At 44.1% G+C, this 20,772-nt stretch overlaps 1 protein-coding gene across 6 annotated transcripts in view; it reads left to right on the top strand.

The window, feature by feature from the left end:
• The window catches only part of ZNF423 (zinc finger protein 423), a 282,454-nt gene that overhangs the window by 119,920 nt on the left and 141,762 nt on the right, over positions 1 to 20,772 (top strand). For 4 of the 6 annotated variants that reach the window (XM_058034263.1, XM_058034261.1, XM_058034267.1 and 1 more), the window contains 2 exons: positions 2,000 to 2,200; positions 6,034 to 6,114. In XM_058034263.1, coding sequence (XP_057890246.1) covers positions 2,000 to 2,200; positions 6,034 to 6,114 — 282 coding nt within the window. Of the gene's footprint in view, positions 1 to 1,812; positions 1,896 to 1,999; positions 2,201 to 6,033; positions 6,115 to 20,772 lie in introns of those variants that run through there. The other 2 variants (XM_058034266.1, XM_058034265.1) reach the window with 2 other exon arrangements.

The following is a 20,772-nucleotide window of genomic DNA, read 5'->3' as shown; positions in this document are numbered from 1 at the left end:
TTATTTAAGGAAGAGTCTATAAAGCATGAGGTTCAGTTAGTGGCATTTTATTGAATAAACATAGTATAGATGATGACTTACAATATGGAGTGCTTAGTGAGTGATACTTTTTATAGCTAAATCCTTAAATTCATTACTGCTGTGCAAGTAGCATATCTGATTTGGTAAGATGAATATTATATCTTGCCCTTAATGGAAATTTTGTAGTAGAAAGGTATGTATAATTTAGCAGTAAAAGAATCTGAAAATGTGCAGATCAGTTAACTGCTAGGAGGGAGGCACACACCAACGCAGGCTCTGATTTTTGATATTTCCATTGCAATTGGAAGGGCACGTCATGTTACGAGTGCTCCATGGAAAGCTGCAGAGTGTTTTACACCAGTTGATTTATGTTAGTCTGTGCAGAGCAGAAGATGGTATGAAATGTGCTCTGGCTGGATAGTGGTAGCAGAGCTCTAGCCATGTGTGTCTGAATTGCAGTGCTTGTGGTAACCAGGTTTTGTCTTTAATAAATTTTATTTTCAGCTTTGCTTCATGTTCTCAGCATTAGTTGTCCTTAATCTTTTTGGCGCTGATCTGATTTTAGAAACAATTCATCCCTCTGTTTGCTGGTCCTTCCTTAATGGCTTAAAACCCAAATGCATCCCAAACCATCAGGGTGGCATCTCCCTCCTACCTGGCTGAGAGCAGCTCCTGGGCTTTTGGGGTCAGCCAGTGTGTGAGGATCTCTTCTGCTGGCAGAGTCTGTGGTTCTGTTTCACTTTCTGAATGACTTCCTAAGTGTTCCCATCATACTGACAGGGTGTATTAAGAGCATGAGTTCTTGTGGAGGCAAGTGAAATAGTGCAGGTGTAGCACCTGGGGCTGTATCACCTCTGTTAGGCAACCTGTGTGAAGAAGAGGCAGATCTGTTTCAGCTGGTCACCAAAGCCTGGCCACCATGGCTAGTGTCCATAATGGATGCTTTCCCTGCTGAGAGGGCAGCAGGGGCTTAGAAGGGAATTTTCAGCTCCATGGCCTCTCCAGAGAGCCCAAGCAAGGGTTGTCTGCAGTGCTGCATGGACTGGCTTTAGGCACATCTGGGTGTCCACTGTGGTTAAGGGGGTGTCCTGGAGGCGGGAGGATGTGGCTGCAAGCTTATCCCTCACCAAGGCCACTGAGGGTGCCACTGTCCTGGGGGGAGTGAGCAGCTGTCCTGCCACCCCCCCCCTCCTGCCATGGCCAGTGGAGAGCCAGCTGCCCCCTGTGTGGAGCTGCCACCTGCACAGCCCTGTGGTGCTCGGCCCCCCACACTGGAGAGTTTCTGGAGTTGTCAGAGAGTTCGGTCTCCCTGTGCACAAATGCAGATAAAAACCTGGGGGGGTTTGGCAAATATGCATGTGCTAGCCCACACTGGCCACAGACCAAGATAAAAAATATTGGAGGGACCTGAAGGTCAGATGTACTGTATCTGCTCTCAGCTAGGTCAGCACAATGTCAGGCTCATCTGCCCAACCAAGTGCCTCTCATTAGTTCAGCAAGACCTCTCATGTCCTGGGGTACGTGTGTGCTTTGGGATATTCAGCTAGAGCATCTTTTTCACTTGTTGTTACTAATATTGGGGCTTGGGGGCGGTGGGAAGAGGAGAGCACTGAGAATTAAAATTCAGCACATGCCTTTTCTTTGCGGGCTGTAATTAATCTTGCCAATTTTTAAAGCTTTGAGAATCTGGTTAAGTGATAAAACACTAACAACTTTATATGACAGAGTTAGAGACTCCTGCTATACACCCACCAGAGAAGATTAGGAGAGAGTGTTTGCAGGATTCGCACTAAGCAGCAGAGAATACAGTTGAGAATTGTTGCACCACATGATATAAAAACCACATTAATATAATGAAAGGTGTCGGGAATAATGTGAGAGCGACTGTAATTAAATGTATCTTAATAAGCGCAACATCCTTCTTAAAGCTCTTATTTTTCAGACCTTTCAAACTTAGAGATGTTCTTGCTGTTGGCAGGTGGCCTGGGAGGAGAGCTGGAGAGTGAAGCGAAGGACAGCCGGGCCCTGGAAGAGAGGAACAGTGTGACGAGCCAGGAAGAGAGAAATGAGGAAGATGAAGACATGGAGGATGAGTCAATTTACACCTGCGATAACTGTCAGCAGGACTTCGATTCACTGGCAGACCTGACTGAACACAGGGCACACAACTGTCCTGGAGGTAATGTTAAACTAGCTTTACAGTTCTGACAGGTGGTTAGCTGGGTAATTGGACATAGCAACAGCTTGAGGCCTCAAGTGAGATTAAAGAATTAATAATGTAATTTTACAGTTAATGTAATTTTATTGTGGTGCCTTGGGTAGCCTTTGTTCACTCCTTTAATAAAATTAAAATAAAAGCAACAGCTTTCCAATTGGAATATGTCAGTAATAACGTTAGACAAAAATGTTGTGGGGTTTTTTAATGCTAGAAGTTTAGGCAGGTATTTTTCTCTCTCTCTCCAAATGTAGTAAGATTAAAAAAGTTAAATGACTGAAGTGTGCAAAACTCCCAGGAAAAAGGGCCTCTGAACCCCTAAAAGAACATGATGATTTCTGAGATTAAAATTCATAGTGCGATTTCTGTAATCCCACCCTAAAAATACAGCATTCTCCCTAGGTTATTATTACATTGCCTTTTGAATTTTATGGAAGTGAGGATGGCATCAGCCTACGCTGATCTTGATTTTACTTTCTGTAAAGTAAGAACAAGCTCAGAGCACTGGTGTGAACAATTGCAACATACCTTGCTTTTCCAGGGCTGCCTCTGCATGGCCAGCAGTAGCAGCAGGTACTCAGCCAAGCACGCTAAGCCGATTTACAGGGGTAGGAAAAAGCTTTGCAGATTTTACCAAAGATTAAATAAAATCTTAGGAGGGAGAGTGCAGAATATGTTCATATGTATTTAAATCAGGGATTCTTATCTTTCACCTTCCCAGAGTTGAATACTCTGCCATCACATCTTCCTCCACACTCATCTAAATTATTTTTAGGCAGTTGCTGTTATGGCAGATGGGTAGGTCAAGGCTGGCAGAAGGCAGAAGGGTTAGTGGTTAGCTTCTCCTCTGGTGCAGCAGTATCCCATCATTTTTCCCCTGAGTGCATATTCCTCCTGGACACTTAATTTGTTTTGTAATTAGTCTATGTTTTCTGCTCTCCTTTTTGGGCATAAGTAAAATGATCAGGAAAAAAAAAAATACAGGAGATGGAATACAGCAAGGGAGGAAGGGTCAGGAGGAGGCTTTGGCTTGGTCTGACTCCCACCCCAAGAGCACCCTCTCTTGTCTCACTCTGGCTTGCAGAGGGGAAGACTCCCTGCTCTTTTTCCCATCTGCTTGCTGGGAGGAAGGACAGAGGGATGTTGGGGCTTTTCCCATGCTTGCAGTAGGGTAGGGATTGCAGTCCTAAGCCTGCCCCCAGGGCTTCTTGCTCTGCACTCTCATTTAAGCCCCGCACAGGCTGCAAACTTGAAAGTGCATAAAATCGAAAGGCCACTTCTTGCAGGGTAATTTCCCAGCCAGCTGAGAACCACAGCAACTGGCCTGAGACTTCTGCACATGGCACTCTGCTGCAGGGGAGTAAGCAAGAAGATGTAACTTTCTATTCAGAAAACTCCTTGTTTTCCCAACGGGAAGGCAAAGGGCACAGCCCATGTGGCCACTGCTCCTTTCCAAGGAAGAATCGCCCTGGGCGGCCGCTGCTCCATCACTGCCCGCTCTCCTCACTTGTGCTGGGACGGCTGCTGGGGCTGAGCCCCACAAAAGGAGGCTCTTTTTAGCCCAAATGTCTGCTTGGGTCTGGTTCCCTGTGTGTCCCCAAACAGCTGTAATGGCACAATGGCAGAGGGCAGCGGGCACTGCTGACAGGGACTCCAGAGCAGGAATGTAAGGTTATGACAGGTGACAGCAGTGCTATCAAAAGGAGCAGTTCTTTTCCAGAGGCAAATCTGCATTAAAACATAGCAACCTAGAGATTCTGTTAATGTAAATTCAGTCAGTGTTTTCACACCTCAGGTTTTTTTTTATCCTCAGTGTAGTATTCTCTTAGTGAGACTAAGAAATATAAATTATATTTTTAGGGATATATCAAAGTAATTTTTCAGTATTCCCATTTGCTATTCTTGATTGCAGGTAATTTTGTCTTCTTTTAATCTCTTCACATGTGTGGATGATTTACAAAGACATTTTGTCCCAAAAAGGCACCATATAACTATATGTGAAATAAGTGCTAATTGTCTCCATGTGAGGATAATCCTTGTTCCAGAACTAGAGTGTCTGTTTTCTATTTAGTTTAATCTAGTGTCCTGAAGTGATTTAAAGTAAATAGGAAGATTGCACTCATATATTTTGGAATGAGAATGTTTCCATGAAGACAATCTGGAATATTGCTTGATATTCACATACCTTACCTTGGGGAAAAAACAACCCTTTCAGATAGACCAGTTTGATGACATGGTCTGACAATCATGAGGATTTTTGAGGAAAGCATGCAAAATGTTTGTCTTTGTTCAGTTCATCTAAAAAGACTTGCACCACCTGGGTGAAAACATAAGACCTCCTTAGAAAGTGTGTTGAATTTAAAGATTTTACCCTACAAGAAGAGCTCTTTGTCTGTGTCCTTAGTTACCCTGCACTCCTTTTCCCTGTGATACCTGCCTTACTCACCTGAGGGTGTAATGCAGTGCCTGACCTCTTGGCAAGCTAGATTTTCATGTCTTAATCTGAAGCAGGGCTTTCAGTCATGTCTACATGGCTCCAGATCAATACAGGTAATATTTGTAGTGATAATATCACCAGGCTGATAATACAACATAACTAATGACTTCCTTTGGGATACTGAAGTTAGGAAGGTATTGTAGCTCAGGAGTGTTGCAGGATTACAAGAGATCACTCCAAAGAACAGGATAAACCATCTATTTCACTGGAATCCCTTAGAAATTCATTACAGCGTGCTGAAGTTATAATACAGTTTGAACACAGCTGCTTTGACATGTAAGGAAGTAACAAACAGCCATTCCCCTCCTTGCTTTTTCATGTATTTCAGACTTGTTTCTTTGAGGACAAAACACTGATGAAATCTAGACATCTCTGGCAGCATAGGTGCATGGCATTCCTTTTGATGTCAGTGTTGTAGAGATGTTCTCCTGACAGAATTAGGTGCCTTTTATACCTTTTGCTCATGACTGATGTCTGTGATTGCAGGTTGTAGGTTCCCAGTGTCTACAGGGATCTGAAAAGGGCCTAAATGGGGGCAGCTTGTACCAAAAGAACATCACAATTCCTTACTGGCTTATATCTTCTCTTGTTTCCCAGCTTGCCCCCACAATTGAGCACTCCTGCAGCAGTCCTGCAAACAGTGCCTTAAACTGTTTCCTTTCACAGCAGCATCTTGAAAAATACTCTGAGAACAAATAAAAACACCTAGTGTATACACTGAATGTGTTAAGCTTTTAAAATTACTTTAAAACTCGCTAGTATCTCATATCCCCTAAATAGAGAGGGCTAAGTAATTGCCATTGGCATCATGTGCAGCCTTTTTTATGAGTTTTTGCATGCTGCTGTTATAGTATAGGTGTAGCATGATGCTATCTTACAGCATTAGTGACAAGAGTAAAGAACTACATGTGGATTTACAACTTACTGTGTCCTACAACAAGCACCAGAGGCTCCCTACATCAAGAAACTATTCTGTGATAGATCACTGTCTGGTGGCTGGTGCCAGGTGGTTTGTTGTCTGACAAAAAGTGGCTAAAAAGTCACAAGCTTTGTCATTTGGCTTGTGTGTTTAATCCTGCATTAATCTGGGTTTAGCTCCAGTATTTTATTGTGTTTTGCTTCCTCCACCCCTTTCCTTCCATGGATCAGAATAGTCTCAGGTGAAGTTGTTTCTTCAGATTCTCAAGTGCATGTAGAGGTTTTAAAGCAAATTAGCACATCAGTGAAGCGGACAGAAGTAGGTTTTGGCTGGGTCTCTGAGCATTTCATGAGGTCCTTTCTGTTGTTGATAACTTTACAGGTTGTCTGTTTCAAACAGCAGCAGAGCTATATATGGATATTGCCAGCTTGGAAGCAGCTGATTTTTCTAAACTACTGTACGGTAGGAACTAGTTTATAATTAAAGTCTTGCAGTTGCTTCTTTTAAATGCCCTATAACTTGTAGGCTTACCTTTGAAACAAGGTACTGTAACTGTTTCATGCTAGTGTATAATTTTGCATTTTCTTTTATTTCACCTGCTACAAGAATTCTAATTGCCATGCAACCCCATTTGTGGGATGCTTATCCAGAAACACATATACAGCAGCTTGTCAACAAGTGACAATGTCTCATAAATGTTTTTGTCAGGTGGCATTTTTTACTTCCCACTGACAAAGAGAGATGTCTTATGTGCATTTCCAAAACTAGCCCTTCCCAAAATTGTAATCTTTGTTTGCACCTGATTGGCAAATTAGTCCTTTTTCTCTCATTTTGCTGCTGCTTTTGTTACATCCTTAAATTAATGAATTACTGATTGTCCTCTACAAAAGAAACTGAAATACAGTTGTGAAAAAGCAGTGTGGAAACTTAATTATACACCTAGTTTATACAGCTGTGTGTCTAATGACCTACTGGCCCTAATTACTGTGTTGTGGTTCAGTCTGAGTGCTCTTGTCCTTGCCAGAATTCTGCTCTTTTCTCTTAACCTGACTAGTGTTTCAAGCTTAAAAAAATAACAAGTTTCCTTTTTTTGTTCTTTTCTGCATTGTTGTGCTGAAATGCAGTTTCTCCTCTTTCCAGAGGTCATAGCAGTGTTTTAAAATTGGCACCAGAAAAGCTCAATAGTATCACAAACTGTAAAAACATGGATTTTCCCTGGAGTCCTCAGTTCTTGCTGTCCAGATCTGAAAATGGGCACCGGGGCAGTGTTTTTATTGTCAATCACTTGGAGGGCTTCAAGTGCAGGCTCCTGTCCTTAGTTTGTCACAGATGTCCCCTCTCCAGGTGCAGGGAGAGCACAGGGCTCCCCAGGGCTCCTCAGCCACCCTGGCCACAGTGCCCAGGTGCTGCACATCTCCCTGCAGTCGGTATTTGTGCCCTCCTTGCTGAGAGCTCTGAAATGCCACTGTTTCAGGGGTACACATGGCTGGGTGGTCTGAGGTCTGGCTCCCCTCACTGCTGTCACCCCACAGGTGATATTTGAATTTACCTGGAGCTTCCCAGCCAGCCTGAAAAGAGCCTTTTTCAAGGACTTCTGCTTGCACATGCCAGAAAATCAGTGCGCTGATAAGGAGCTGTGCTGACTGGCTTGCTGTGCCGGTGCTCAGTGAAATATGTATTTATTGTGCAGAACATAAAGCACATTCCCACATCTGAATGGGAGCTGAAGACAAACAGAAGCACAGCTGCAAATCTCATGTCAAACAGGGCCTACAGCAGCCCCGGCCATGCCGAGGTTTCACAGCGCATCCCGTGCTGAGGCACCAGCGCTGGCTCTGCCCCGGCACGTGGCAAATGTGCTTCAGTTCAGTGTAGTGTGTGCTGTGTGGTGTGTCTGACAAAGTGGTGCTGAGTGTTGTGCTCCCTGACAGCGCTGCCCACCCCTCAGACCAGAGGGTCATCCACAGGCAAAGGTAGGTGAGAGCCTGGGCATGCCACCCTGCGCTCAGCCCCTTGGCGCCAGTGGGGCCGAGCCTCAGCTCTCTTTTCTCCATCTCTCCTGGATTCTGCAGGCATGCCAATGCCTGTAAGGATTTATGGTGGGGGGACACGTGAATTCAAACAATGCCTGCTCGCCGTAAACACCCAGCTGGGGGTTTGCTCACAGAGGGTGTCCCAGGGCGGGAGCCCACGGCAGCTCCGTGCGCGGGCTGGGCAGTGTGCTCGCTGATAAGAGAGTGCCAGTGCGCCGGGCGCCATCCCTGCAAATCACCACGGCCACCTTTGTGCCAGCCCCTGGGGATGGTGGCGGGGGAGGCAGCACCAGGCACTGTGTGTGCAGATAGGAGCGCTGCCAGCGCCGCTGCGGCCGGCTTGGTTGCACGTTACCAAAACCCCTGGCAGGAGGGAGGGAATGAGCTCTCCCCACCCCTTTCTCAGCCCCCACGCAGCCAGCAGTCACTGATGGCCTGTCTGTGCATTCTGAGGCTGCACAAAATTTCTTAGCCACGATGATGTCTTTCCTCAAGCAGCATATGTTTTTCACCCAGGAAGACCATTTTCCTTGTCATTTTTAAACATATGGCCCAGTGAGGAGCAGAGGCTGACAAGTTAGCCTGCTTGTATTGGCAAGGGACTGTTTCATTCTTACTACTTTAATTGAGTTCTTTTATCTGCTTTTATCTAGTTCAAAAAGTAGTCTGCAAAGTAAGCACAGGTATGCGTGGAAGTGGATAAAAGAGAAAGTGGGTGCATGTTTCTAAAAGGAAAGGTGTCCTTTGGGGATCTCGGACAGGTTGCCCTGGCTGGCTGAGGAGCCGGTCTCTTCTCTTCGCTGCACACGGGATGCACACGGACCGCGGCACCCCAAATGCTGTGAAGCAGGAGCTGTGCTGGGTGCTGGCCATGGGGCTCCTGTGTGCAGCAGGAGCTGCACTGGGGAGCTGGAGCCTGCCCAGGGGAGCCTGCTCCCCTGCACCAGCTCAGGCTCATGCAGCAATTCTGGGACACCACAAGTGCTGGAGTTCCACCTCCCCTTCTCCTCTTTCTTCAAATTTCTGTTTGCAAGGGAAATCCATTGCCATGTTACAGCAGAGGGAGGTGTGTGGGGGTCTGCATAGGGCGGGTTTGTTTCACAGCATACAGAAATCTAAGTAAATAATGAATGGGTTTTATAAAAAAAAAAAAAAAAAAAAAAAGGGAGGGAGGGGTTTCCGTGGAAAGAGTTCCTTCGTAGGCTGGAGCCTGGTGAGAGCTACAAGAGCAGCTGTGCCTACAGGAAGGAGGATCCCTGTTTGCCATAAGCAGGTCCCAGCATTCAGAGGGTTGTAGACAAAACTCAGTATATGAAACTCAATTCAGAACTGCAGTGAGGATAGCCTGGAGACTACAATAGATATGTGCTTGTTACAAAGGGGCCTTTAATAAAGCCTTAGAGAGCTGAATGGAGGATGTACTGGGGTTGTCCTGTCTCAGATGGACAAGAGCATGGATTATTTCTGGGTAGGATTTTGCTGAAGGGCATGCATTGCCTTCCTGTGGGTTGTTGAGGGACAAAACTGATGGCCATATCAACAGCCTTGGCAGATTCAGAGCCATTGAGATCTTCAGACTGCACATGTAAGCAGTGAAAAAGACATGCACTGAGAGTTTGGGGTTTTTTCCTGATTTCCTCCCCTGTCCCATTGCAGACAATTGTGTAAGTACTCTTCATGTAAGGATGGCTATACTGAGCCAGCCTCATGATCTCATCATGCTGTTTCCCCAGAATGTTTTCCTAGCTGTCAACAAACTTATCTAAGCACTTTGTGGTGCTTTTTATTTAAATTATTCAGACACTCTTCTTCCATGAATTTCCATTTTGAAGTGCAGTTAGCTTTTCCTGTGGTGGGAATCCAGAGTTCAACTACACATTGGGGAAAAGCACCTTTTGTTCACTTCACTTTTGTCACCTGCTTTCATTTGATACTCTCTGGTTCTTCTGGTGAAAGAGACAGTGAGCAATTGCCCCTTTCCCACCTTCTCCATCCCCTCATGCCCAAGCAGGCTTCTTTTGCTGCTCCCTCCTGTCTCTAAGCCCCTGTTTGCAATCTTCTTGTTGATACTTTATGTACCGTGGCTTGGAGTAAGAGGGATGTGGTGAGAGAGGGCTGGTGGGAGAGTGATGGGGTCAGCTATCTCCTCCATCACTTGTGCCAGAGATGAGGACACGTTGGTGTGTCTGTCCTGGCTCCTTAGCAGGAGGTGAGGACTTGTCCTAGTGTGAAGGCCTGGCAGACAGAAAGATGGTGTCTGGCCATGTAGGGGAAAAACAATTAAGACTTCAATGTTTATTAAGAAAAAAGCAACCAGCAGTGCATTTCAAGCACTCATCACACAGCATAATTTTGCTGTTGGAAGTAGTAGGATTAAACAAGTCTTTCTAATGTTGATTTCTTTGAATTTGCGGCATATAATTAAAACGAAATCAATTAAAAACGAAGGAAGTGTGTGTACAAACATTGTCAAGAATTCCTATCTTTCATTTTTTAAAAACAAGCTCTAGAAAAAATCCCCACAGAAGTTCTGTAGTGCATATTTGAATGCTTTTGTTGTAGCCTCATTAAACTTGGCTTGTCTGCAGATACAGCTGGCATGTTATTAACTGTGCTCCAGGCTTGGGGAAGCCAGAAAGCAGCCTCCACCCCCTGGTGCCGGCTGGCTTTAGGGAAACGTGCCAGCATGGGTTGGTCCTCTTCAGCTGGCTGGCTTTGGGAGCGCCTGCTGGAGCATCCAGCGTGGGCCCTGGGTGCGGAGCGCGGGCTGGAGCATCCAGCGTGGGCCCGGCCGGCACCGTGGGCTCCGGGACCTTGCCTGGTGGGAGCAGCAGGGACCCAGGCAGGTACGAGTCCTCCCGGGACACCCTCAGCCGCGTGCCTGGGTGCTCCGTGGGGTCTCACGCCTTCCTTTGCTGTGGGCTGGCAAGAAGCAAACCAGGGATCGTCTGCCAAGCGGTTCCTCTGTTCTCAACAAACCGCGTATTGGGCTGAACCACTCCAGTAAACTGAATAAGGGAAATATTTTCTCTGCACCTGCTGGAGAGGCTGTTGCTCTCCAAGCTGGGCTTGCACATCAGAGGACCTCCATCAGAGGTCCAAGCAGCTTCTGACTTCATTCAAAGCTTTGGCAGCAAGCGTGTACATTTTGAATGCTGTTTCGTGTAAGTAATTTTAATAGGTGCTTTTAATAGTAGGGTAAATGTTATAATTTCATATTCAGTTTAAAATATACTCACTAGAAATTTAAGTAAATTAAATATAGGTAATGTTATTCAAGCATCTTGCTTATTACAAGCAGTTTTCATTGTCTTAGCTAATGAAAAATTGATTTGGCATTTTCAAGGCACTTGGTCTGTTCATGCTAAATACTTTGTAGGGCATTTAGGCACTTTGTAATCTTTAAACATTCTTACAACCCCTTCCTGACAATTGTTCCCCTTCCTAAAAATTGGTAATCATCACAAAATTAAAAAGTTGTCATTCTAATTTGGCTTAAGTTTTGACTGCTACTGGACTGCTTCCTTCCTCCCTTCCATCTCCTGCCTTATGCTGGTAAAAGGTTTGTGTTGTCTTTGGGAGCTGACATTGCTGACAATTAAAGGGATTGATTTTTAGTCTGTGCATCTCCCAGATCTGGTGCCCTATGGAGCTGCACAAGCTTTATGCCAACATGAGGGGAACGAGAGGTCAGTATTTGGGGGAGAACTCAAGACCTTCCCCATTAATACCCTGAGTTATTTTGGATGAAAATTACTGTGGCTGCACCGATTTGCCTAATGACATGCATGAAATTGGTGGAAGAGCCAAGGTCTTTAATCCAGGTGGGTTTTGTTGCTGGTGACATGAGTAATGGTGGGAGTGAACTTCCTCTTGAAAGCATTATTTTTTTGGTGTCTGGGTCCATCTCTTCCTTAGGCTTCCTTGAAAATCATTCTCAGCCATAGTAATGAAAGACTTTTTGGCTCCTCTTTTTGTTGCTATTCAATTACTGTTGCACTTGCTGAGGAGGACATAAGGAAAGGCTGAAGAAACCCATTGCTTTTCTCTTCTCCAGGGAATCTGTTACATTAAACATTTGAATAGATTTTTGAACATAATTCCCAGTCACTTCCTCTACAGTGAACTCAGTTCACTCATGCAGACTTTGTACTTAATGATATCTCTTAAAATAAATGAGATTTGATATAATTTATACTAAATGGTCATTTTAGAAATCTACATCTACTAATTATTCATTAGGAAATTTGGAAAGACAGAAGTAGAGTTAATTTCCTTTATGAACTTGCAGTCTACAGAAATATAAATACACACACCTGTGTTTATTTTCTTTGAGCAAAACTGTATAGAGGTAATTTATTGGACTCCAAGAGTAGTGTAAGCAGGTTTGAAGTACATTATTCAATCTTCATCAATCAACCATAGCAACCAACCAAGCCCAAACCAGCCAAAAATCCAACATGCATCTAAGACAGTTATTTATGGTAGTAGCTTGTGATCTGTATCTGCACCATTTGGAAATGTGCTTTTGTGTGTTCTGGCTGTGTGCTTGGAGTGGCTTCTCTCTGTCCTTTCCTCTCCCTGTTGCCTGTGCATGTGTCCCTGTGGTCCCTCCTTGAAGGCTTTTTCCCTGCTTGCTCCTTTCTGGACTGTCCCATTTTGCATCTTGTTCCCAGCAGTCTTCTCTCTGTTGTTGTGCTGGCATTGGCCCTTTCCCAGCCTCACATGTAACAGTTTTTCACAGTTTATCCATTTAGGTGACACTCTGCTGTGTTACTGGTTTCTCCTGGACTCTCAGCTGCAGTTGCTCTCTTGTCCATTGTCCAGTGCTGGCTCTTCCTTAGAGCTCTGTGCATGTGCAGAGCCTTCCTTGAACCATCCTGTGAGGACTGGCAGATCACCCTGGGGTGCTGGGAGAAATCACACTGCTCCATGTGCTGCTTCAGAGGCAGACCCAGCTAGGTTCAGATGAACTAAACACATGTGCTACCCAAATCTTTGTTCACAAAACCCAGAAAATGATTTAATTTGCATTCAGACCTCCTCCAGATCCAACCTGGGTAGCTGCTTGATGTCACCTTACAGCCCTTCACAGCTCTTTCCTCTCTTACAGACACTTGTCATGGATTGTTTTACAAGAGCTGTTTCATGTAGGAACTGTATTCCAAGGAGTTCCAACGGTATTGAGTGTGACAGGGTTTGACTTGGACCAGGCCTCTGGTACATCTAAATGAAGCAGATAGTATTCCTTGCTTTTTATGGAGGACAGACTGTTATCTTTAGGAGGCAGTCATGATCCTGTTGCCCTCTTCTCACAAAATAAGACAAATTCAACCCAACATTTAAAACAAAAGGAAACAGAGTAGGATTTTGTCTCATAGCTTAAATGAGAGAATAGTGAGTTTTTGTCTGCCAGAAAACTGGAAATGGGAGGGAAGATGCTTTCTTTTGATAACTAGGTATGCATATATGTATCTGTGATGTACAAAATGCCTCATTTTAGGTTAATCAGTTCAAATTTCAAGACATGACTAGCTAAAATTGACTATTGAAAATAACATCATTACTTTGGGGAGAATCTCTCTCAATTAGAAGAGAAATGAGGAAAGCCAATTCTTAACAGCAAGTTGGGAGACTGTGATTTTTGTAAGTGGCACTGGAGTTGGAAAAAGTGCAATCAGAGTTAGCAAAACTCCCTGTTTTTCCAGAGGCTGCCCCAGTAATTGGCTGTGCATGTCTGGATTGCCGAGTGACAGGCGGGAGGCTCTGCTCTCTGAGAGCTTGGCCTCTCTGAGCAGAGAGGAGAGGAAAGGAAGGGAGGATAGGGAGAAAAAACAATTTGTGAACTTGCCCCTTTTGAGATAGCAACTGCTCTTCTGCTGTGCCCAGGATCATTGAAAACAGCCAGCAGCTGCATCCCACTCTGCTTTTGCTGTCAGCCAATGTCACTGCAGAAAGCTCCGTAGTTTGAAGGAGCCACTGTTTGTACACAGGGAGTAGAGGAAACCCATGGAAATTTTGTGGTATGTGGGCTGCTCTGGATTTTACTGTGAGGATGGAAGAACTTCACAAATGTTTTAAATTAGGCTATCCTTGATAAGTCTAGTGGTATGGACCCCAACCAAAATTTCAGGGGGAAAAAAAAGTTGCTCTGTTAAAGCAGACATGAAAAACAATGAAGGGCTTAACTTTTGTCCTGAGGGTGATAAAACAGCACCACACAGCTGAAAATCAATCTGACCTTCACCCACGTGATGCTGTTGTCTCAGTCTGTCTTTCATTTCCTTTGGTTGAGTGAAGGCCACGGCATTCAGTAGGGAGAAAAGCCAGAGGGAGGTGTGGAGAATCCTGTTTTCTCTGGAAAGGCTTCGGTGCTTGCATAAGTTCCCTCTATAAAGTGAGTTGCTGTAAAACTTTGAATTATTTCATTAAATTAATTTTTAAAAATTATTCTTCTCTTAATAGGCAGCAATCACATTAAGGTGAAGAAGATATGTGCTGTAAAAAAAAGTGTTTGTGATATAAAACATTCTGTTTTAATTAAACCTAGAATTAGTTGATGTTTTGAAATGAAGGCTTCATGCAGCAACAGGAAACTTGCACATTCATTTAAAACATAGAAATTTGTACCCAAAGGGGAGAAAAAAGGCAATTATTTTTTCCTGAGATATTTGAACATTGTGTTGTGAGGTTTGCACAAACAAAGAAAAGGTACCCAGATACCAAGATATTTACATAAATAAATCAACAATTAGGGCTTGTGTGTAAGCAATATTATTGATTTTCAAAACAGAGGTACAATTTCTATTCGTGAATTACTCATTTTACACAACATCTTGCAGAAGTGATTCTCACCTCATTTTCCTCAAGATAGGGAAGGAACTGAATGAATGGGTAAAATCTGTGCAGAATTTAATTCTTCTAAACAACAGAATCAAGCAAAGGGAAAACTAAATGCATAAGCACATCTTGGTGTTCTTTTTGACATCTTGAAAGCAATTAAAAGTGCAATTTGTAGCTGTTTGTCCAATCTCCTGCTTCTTCCATCCGTGTTCAATTTAAACACAACCCAGAATCAAGAAGTTCCCAGCTATTTCTCTTGGAAAGCAATAAGTTTTCCACACTGATTTTATAAAACTAAGATTACTGTAAATTCTGCCTACCCTGAACTGCAGTTTTTCTGATTCATCTCATTACACATGGATAATGTCCTTTCATATCAGTCATAAACTACTCTGTTACTTTATATTTTTGTGTCATATATTCCCTAGCTACTGTAGCACAGAGACAGGAAGGGCTACCTGTTATTTTCTTTGTTCAATAATTGTTGCCTGTTTTAGGAAGGTCTATAAGAAAAGTCTCTTGTTAAAAAGATAATGGCAGAGATTCGATGTGGCTGCAGAGATGAATCTCTGCTTCATAAAGGTTAAGAATTCAACAGTTTGTTCATTAATCTATGTGGAATAATGGATATTAATTTGTGACTGTAGCATTTTATTTAAATGTGGTTTGTCTGATGTACTGACCATCGCAAATGCTTTTACATGGTATTAAAAACCCCAAAATGGTAAACAGAAAAGATGTTGGGACCTTTCCCTGGCAAGCTCTGCTACTCAGGTCTCTGTACGATATGCCAAAATGCTATTTGCATAAATATAGAATTTAATAAGTTATCATTCTGATTAACGTCATTAACTGCTTAACTACTGTAGAAATTGGCTTCCAAAGTTGCTTGTTGGTAGCTGTTGCTCTCCACGTCATTCCATTTGCTGTCTCACTGGGGATAATGGTATGCAAGGGAAAGCAAGAAGGTCAAGGATCTTTTTGTTTAGTCTCTTTGCACATTAAAAGTTCTATTATGTGTTTGTATTGCATGTGGTTTCCAGTCGGTTGGCTACAATGCTTTCAAGATCCATTGATGATGAGTTTGTGAGGCTAAATATATCTTGTGGATTATGACTACCAAGCTATCACTTTGTGCAGCAGTCAGGGCCAATATTTAACAAGTGTTTTTCAGAATGAGGAATTTTGAAATCGAGTCAAACGATCTTACAAAAGGGGTTAACAGAAATCCCAATACAGAAGATGACAGCAAATGCTAGGCCTGTGCTAGCTGTGGGGGTGTTTGGGGCTCTGCTGTGCTGTTTGTGGGGGAAGTGGTTCTTAGGTTGGGGTTTTTATGGGTTTTCTGGATGTGGGGGAGGGCTGTGGTATTGTTGTGAATGACACAGTGGCCACAAAACTGAATGGGTTGAACAAAAAAGTGATGTCCTCTGCAGCCATCCCTTCCTGTCCCTGGCAAGGCGTGGGTGCAGCGCGGTGAGGCTCCTGCTGGAGTGCCCCCTGACTGTCCCCTGTCCCCCTGTCCCCCGTGGCTGGCAGGGCAGGCAGGCTCCGCCGGGACCTCGCTGCTGCTCCTTGCCCGACATTTAAGGGAATGCAAAACCAGACTGCAGGATGCAGCCGCGTCTGAAGGGCTGGCACAGCCGCCTCGCTTGTTTTCACTCTCTAGCTAGTAGACTGACCTTTTAAAAAAACTGTTTCAGCTGCTGTGAAACACTGACAATAGCTTTAATAGATTTCATTTTAGAATTAAATAGTTCTGGTTCCATTTCGATAATGTAAACTAGCAGCCATGAGCATGCTTTAGCTGATTGTTTCAGGCTGTGTACAAACTCAGGCAGACGTCACTGCCTCCTTGCCAGGGGTTAGCGCTAGATGCTCACTTTCTTTAAAAACCAAAGCAGAGATTTTTTTTTTTTAAGCAATTTGTGTTCTGACTGACTTCTGAGTACCTTCACACCTGTCAAGTGAATCCAGTGTGCTTGTTCCCAAGGGCAACCTGACATCTGGGAAATTCTGCCTCAGCCCCAACTGGTCCCCTTTGAAGCACCTTTGGTATTTTGAATTGAAATTGTGTTACACCATCACACATCATCCTTTCCATTATTCTGTTCTGCTCCAGTATACCCGTGCTTTTATAAATTTCACTTTAAGTCTCGCTCTTGGGCTGTTTCAGGAGTGTTGCAGTTATCTGTGTTGCTTTTCACTGTGGGGCTGGTAAGCTCAGAAACATCTGCAGGCAGGGTCAGTCCAGCTTGCTATTCTTCAGAGAATATTTACAAAGTTTCATAAGGCTTGGACCCATACCCACACCCATCCGAGATGCAGTGTCTACAGATTTATCCCCAGAGCCTCTTACAAGCATTGCTTGTATTACTATCTAGAGCTATCCCACTGCAGAAATCCTCAGGAGGGAGAAGTGGACAAGAGTACTTAGAAACATCTGTTAAAAATTCAGACAAACACTCCACTGTCACTAGAAGCAGTTGGGATGGGACGAATGAAATTTACCATGTGGTGCTACAACAGAAAAAGGGACTTTTTTTTGTTCCTTCACTTTTCCTTTAAAATGGATAGTTTGGTCAGTAGATACAGAAAAATGCCTCTGCAGAGCACACTTGGGGTGTATAGTGCTTGTAACCAATGTCACAAACTGACTCCACAGCCAAGCCTTGTGGTCTTGTGGGAGTGCTGTTTCCCGAGTGCTCACATTTGATTCATCACACGCTTTCTACTTGTTTCAAGAAACCCTGCATTAATTGTGCAGACCTAGAAAGTGGTGACATTAGGAAATAAATTGACTTCAACATGACTTTTCCATTGCTTAGGCAAAAAAGAAGAAAAAGTTGCTGTAACAAATCTAATGGATGAATTCTCTAACTGGTTGCTCTTTTGTGTGTAGCTACATTCTGGATTCAGCGAGTACTTGATAAATATTGTCATTTGTCCTTGATGATGTGTCATGAAGTTACAGGCAATTTGGCAGAGAAAATAAGTTTTCTTGAGTATGAGGCCAGACTTGTGATGATGTGTTTCTCCACTGAAGTCCAGCTCAGCCCTCCACCCGACCCCATTCCCCACAGAGCACTCTCATCCCCCCTTCCCCATCCCCTGCTTACCAGCAGGACAAGAAGCAAGATGGGCTGTGCTGTCTGGTGGGGTGACACACGTGTGCTGATTGCCTGGGACTGGCCCAAGAGCAGGGATAAGTGCTGACTCTGCTCTTAGCCTTTCTCTCAGCAGAGACATGAACTGGGGTCTCTGCCCTACCCAATCAAAGGCAGGTTTACTGATCTTAGAGAAACTCAATTTCTATCTGAGAAACTCAATTTCTCGTAGCCCTGTATCCCCAGTATGGTGTGATTCAAAAGTTAATAGGAAGGGACAAACAGTTAAGACATACGACAGGCAATATGATGACATAAACCTTGTTTTCTTAGGATGCCAGGCTGAAAAAATGAACACAAAGCTCCTGAGAATAACGGAGTCACTTCAGATTGCGACTTGATGGACAATGTTGGCTTTGTTATCACTCTGCAGGTAGCGAGGGGATAGGGTTAGGGAGAATTTCCAGGAAAGTAGGGGAGTTGTTATTAGAAGGGTAAAGCTTCCACTGCCACGCATCCCCTGTAGTGGACCCTGCATTACCCTGGTCCCTCCTCCTTTTAGGAGCCTTTTGAGGAAAAGTCTTCTGTGACAGGAACATCTCTCAGGTCTTTTAATCTGTGAGCTGCCAGGTGAAAGAATGGGGCTAGGGAACAAAAGACGCTCAGATACTGCAGACAAGCTTTTGTAGAATCTGCCACGTCAGCTGTCTCTTATAAGGTCTGCTGTATTTTCTGTTGATGGTGCTTTTCCCCTGAGGATTTTCCCACACCTGGGAGTGCCTGCCATAAGCTGCACTGATATTTTCCTCAATGCCTTTCATTTCTGTGTACAGATGGAGCTGGGATATCACACACTGTCCTTGTCCTTATTCTGTTCTGCTCCTTGGCAGTCACAGCTTTCCTGGCTGGAAGCTTTCATCCCACCTCCCTCTCAGCCCTTTCCAGGAGGGGCTTTGCAATTATTTATAAGCTAGCTTGTCCTGTTTTCTGACATTTTCAGTGTAGTCTGTGGAAGAGTAAAGCTAAGTATGTGTTCCCTGGTTTTACAGGGAGCAGAAAATTTGAAGTAAATGTTGGTGGTCTGAGTTAGCAAGATATTTCTTGTTTTTTAGGGTGTGGGGGACCCTCCCTTTAAATCAAAGGTCCTCTGGGTGGAAAATATTCCAGTGGCCTCCGTCTTGTCTTTAAAGTGTTTGGAGATCCTGGAGGGGCAGGCAGCTCACTTGCATGCTTTTCAAGGGGAGGCTGGCTGTCCTGCTTATCTTGTATTCCTACTCCCCATCCCCAAGTGAGTTTTCTGTCTCCTTCCTCTTGTCACATGTCAGAATAAGACATCCTGTGATTTACCTCATTCACCTTCCACTTGCATGCTGAAGCTTGAGATTTTCCACAGTACAAGAGGCAAGACTATAATGATTTAGGCCTCAGCACTGCTGGAGGCATCTTTAGATTTTTTGTCTGAGATAAATTTCTATTCAGGCTGAAGAGAGCAGCATTTTCTTGCTATGCTGCTGCAAATAGGTGGGAGGAGTGACTAACTTTTCTTCTGGAAGTAGTAAAGTGGAGTGGCTTGTCTGCTGCCCAGTGCTACAGATGTGCTTACTTGTACAGTGTATGATGTTCTCACTAAGTCACCCCTTCCTCCACCACATTGCTGTTTTGGTTGCCTACATGCATATGGGAGTGAGAATTATAGGTCTCCCAACTACCTTCTCTTCCAAAGATAATTAAAAATACAGAGTCTCTTCTAAAGAGAAATGTATACCCTCTCCAACCTTATAAATACAGAAATAGAATTTTTTTATCTTGCTTTCAACCAATGTTAGATAAAAACCGATGGTTTTAGCTGAATCTCACTTTGAGTTTTTCATTAAAACTGTTCAAAGCAAACTACAGGGTGGAGGATGTCCTGTGAGCCAAAACTAACCTCCATGTTCCTGCCAGTGACTCTGCATTGCCAAATTTCCCACAGCCGTGCTCTCTAGCACCTCCTTTGAACACGAGTGTGGTTCTGGAGGCCGTTTTGAAGCTTCCACTTGAAACACTCTCCCTGAGCTAGTGGAGCATTTTCCTGGCACTTAAGGTTCTGTATCTGGTAGCTGTCTGTGCTATAGAGGGCAATGAGTCATGGCTTACTAAAGGAGAAAAAAGGATTTCTTAGAAAACCTTTGAGAAAAGCTGAGGTGGTTTTTCAGCTGGAAATGCTGGTGGTGTCTGTGGTGGAATCGGTGTGGCAAGTTACCTCTGCAGTATTTCTGAGAATTACAGGTAGTGTAGTGGCTCATCTGAATAACCTTTTTGTATGATTTTTGCAGCTAGTGACTTTCTCCTAGTATAGCATGTTTCTTTCATATTTTTCATTATTTGGACTGCTGAATATGGGGATTTGTATCTTGTTATACTTTTATTCTTAATGATAAACTTGAATTTAAAAAGTGCAAAAGCCCTCACCTCCTGCTGGAATCTTGAGGAATTATGGGTGCTCATCATCCCAAACAGTCAAGCAATTGTGCTGCAGACCTCACTGTGAGCTGGTTCCTTTCTGTAGTTTACCAGATCATTAATGTTTCAGTTGGCTGGCTCTGAATTCATGACAGCAGTACATGTTAACAGAACTGAGTGTGCTGCTCCAGTCTCCCAGCCAGCCTGTGAGGCTGCCATTTGGGAGCCAGCAGCAGTGCAGTCTGAGGTGGCCCTGCAGGGTGTGGATGTGTGTCTGAGCCAGCAGGTAATGGCACAGGGAGGGTGCTGCCTTGTGCTCCTTGGCTCAGCAGGTACCCAGGTCACCATCAGGGATCCCCTGCAGCAGAGCTGAACAGCCTGCATTGGTTCCTTGGCTGCTGGGACTTCACTGCAATCACAAACTAAATTGCAGCTGTTTTGGACATGGGCAAAGCTCATTGCAGACGCCCTTTGTGATGCAGTAGGGCTGTCCCAGTGTGGGACAAGATCCTCCCTCTGTGCCCCAGGCTGGATCTGTGATAGCACCTGGCATGGCTGCTGGTACACTGCTGACACTTTGCTCATTTCAAGCTATTTTACCATTTTTTGCACAAAACAAAAATATAATACTATTACAGCAAGAAAAAAGATTTCTGAAAGGCTGTGATTTAATTCTTAAATTTCCCACCCTGCTT

Source organism: Melospiza georgiana, chromosome 14 (assembly GCF_028018845.1).
Source record: "Melospiza georgiana isolate bMelGeo1 chromosome 14, bMelGeo1.pri, whole genome shotgun sequence".
Lineage (NCBI taxonomy): Eukaryota > Metazoa > Chordata > Aves > Passeriformes > Passerellidae > Melospiza > Melospiza georgiana.
Note: the sequence above shows the minus strand (reverse complement) of the source record. Positions and strands in the feature narration are given on the sequence as shown.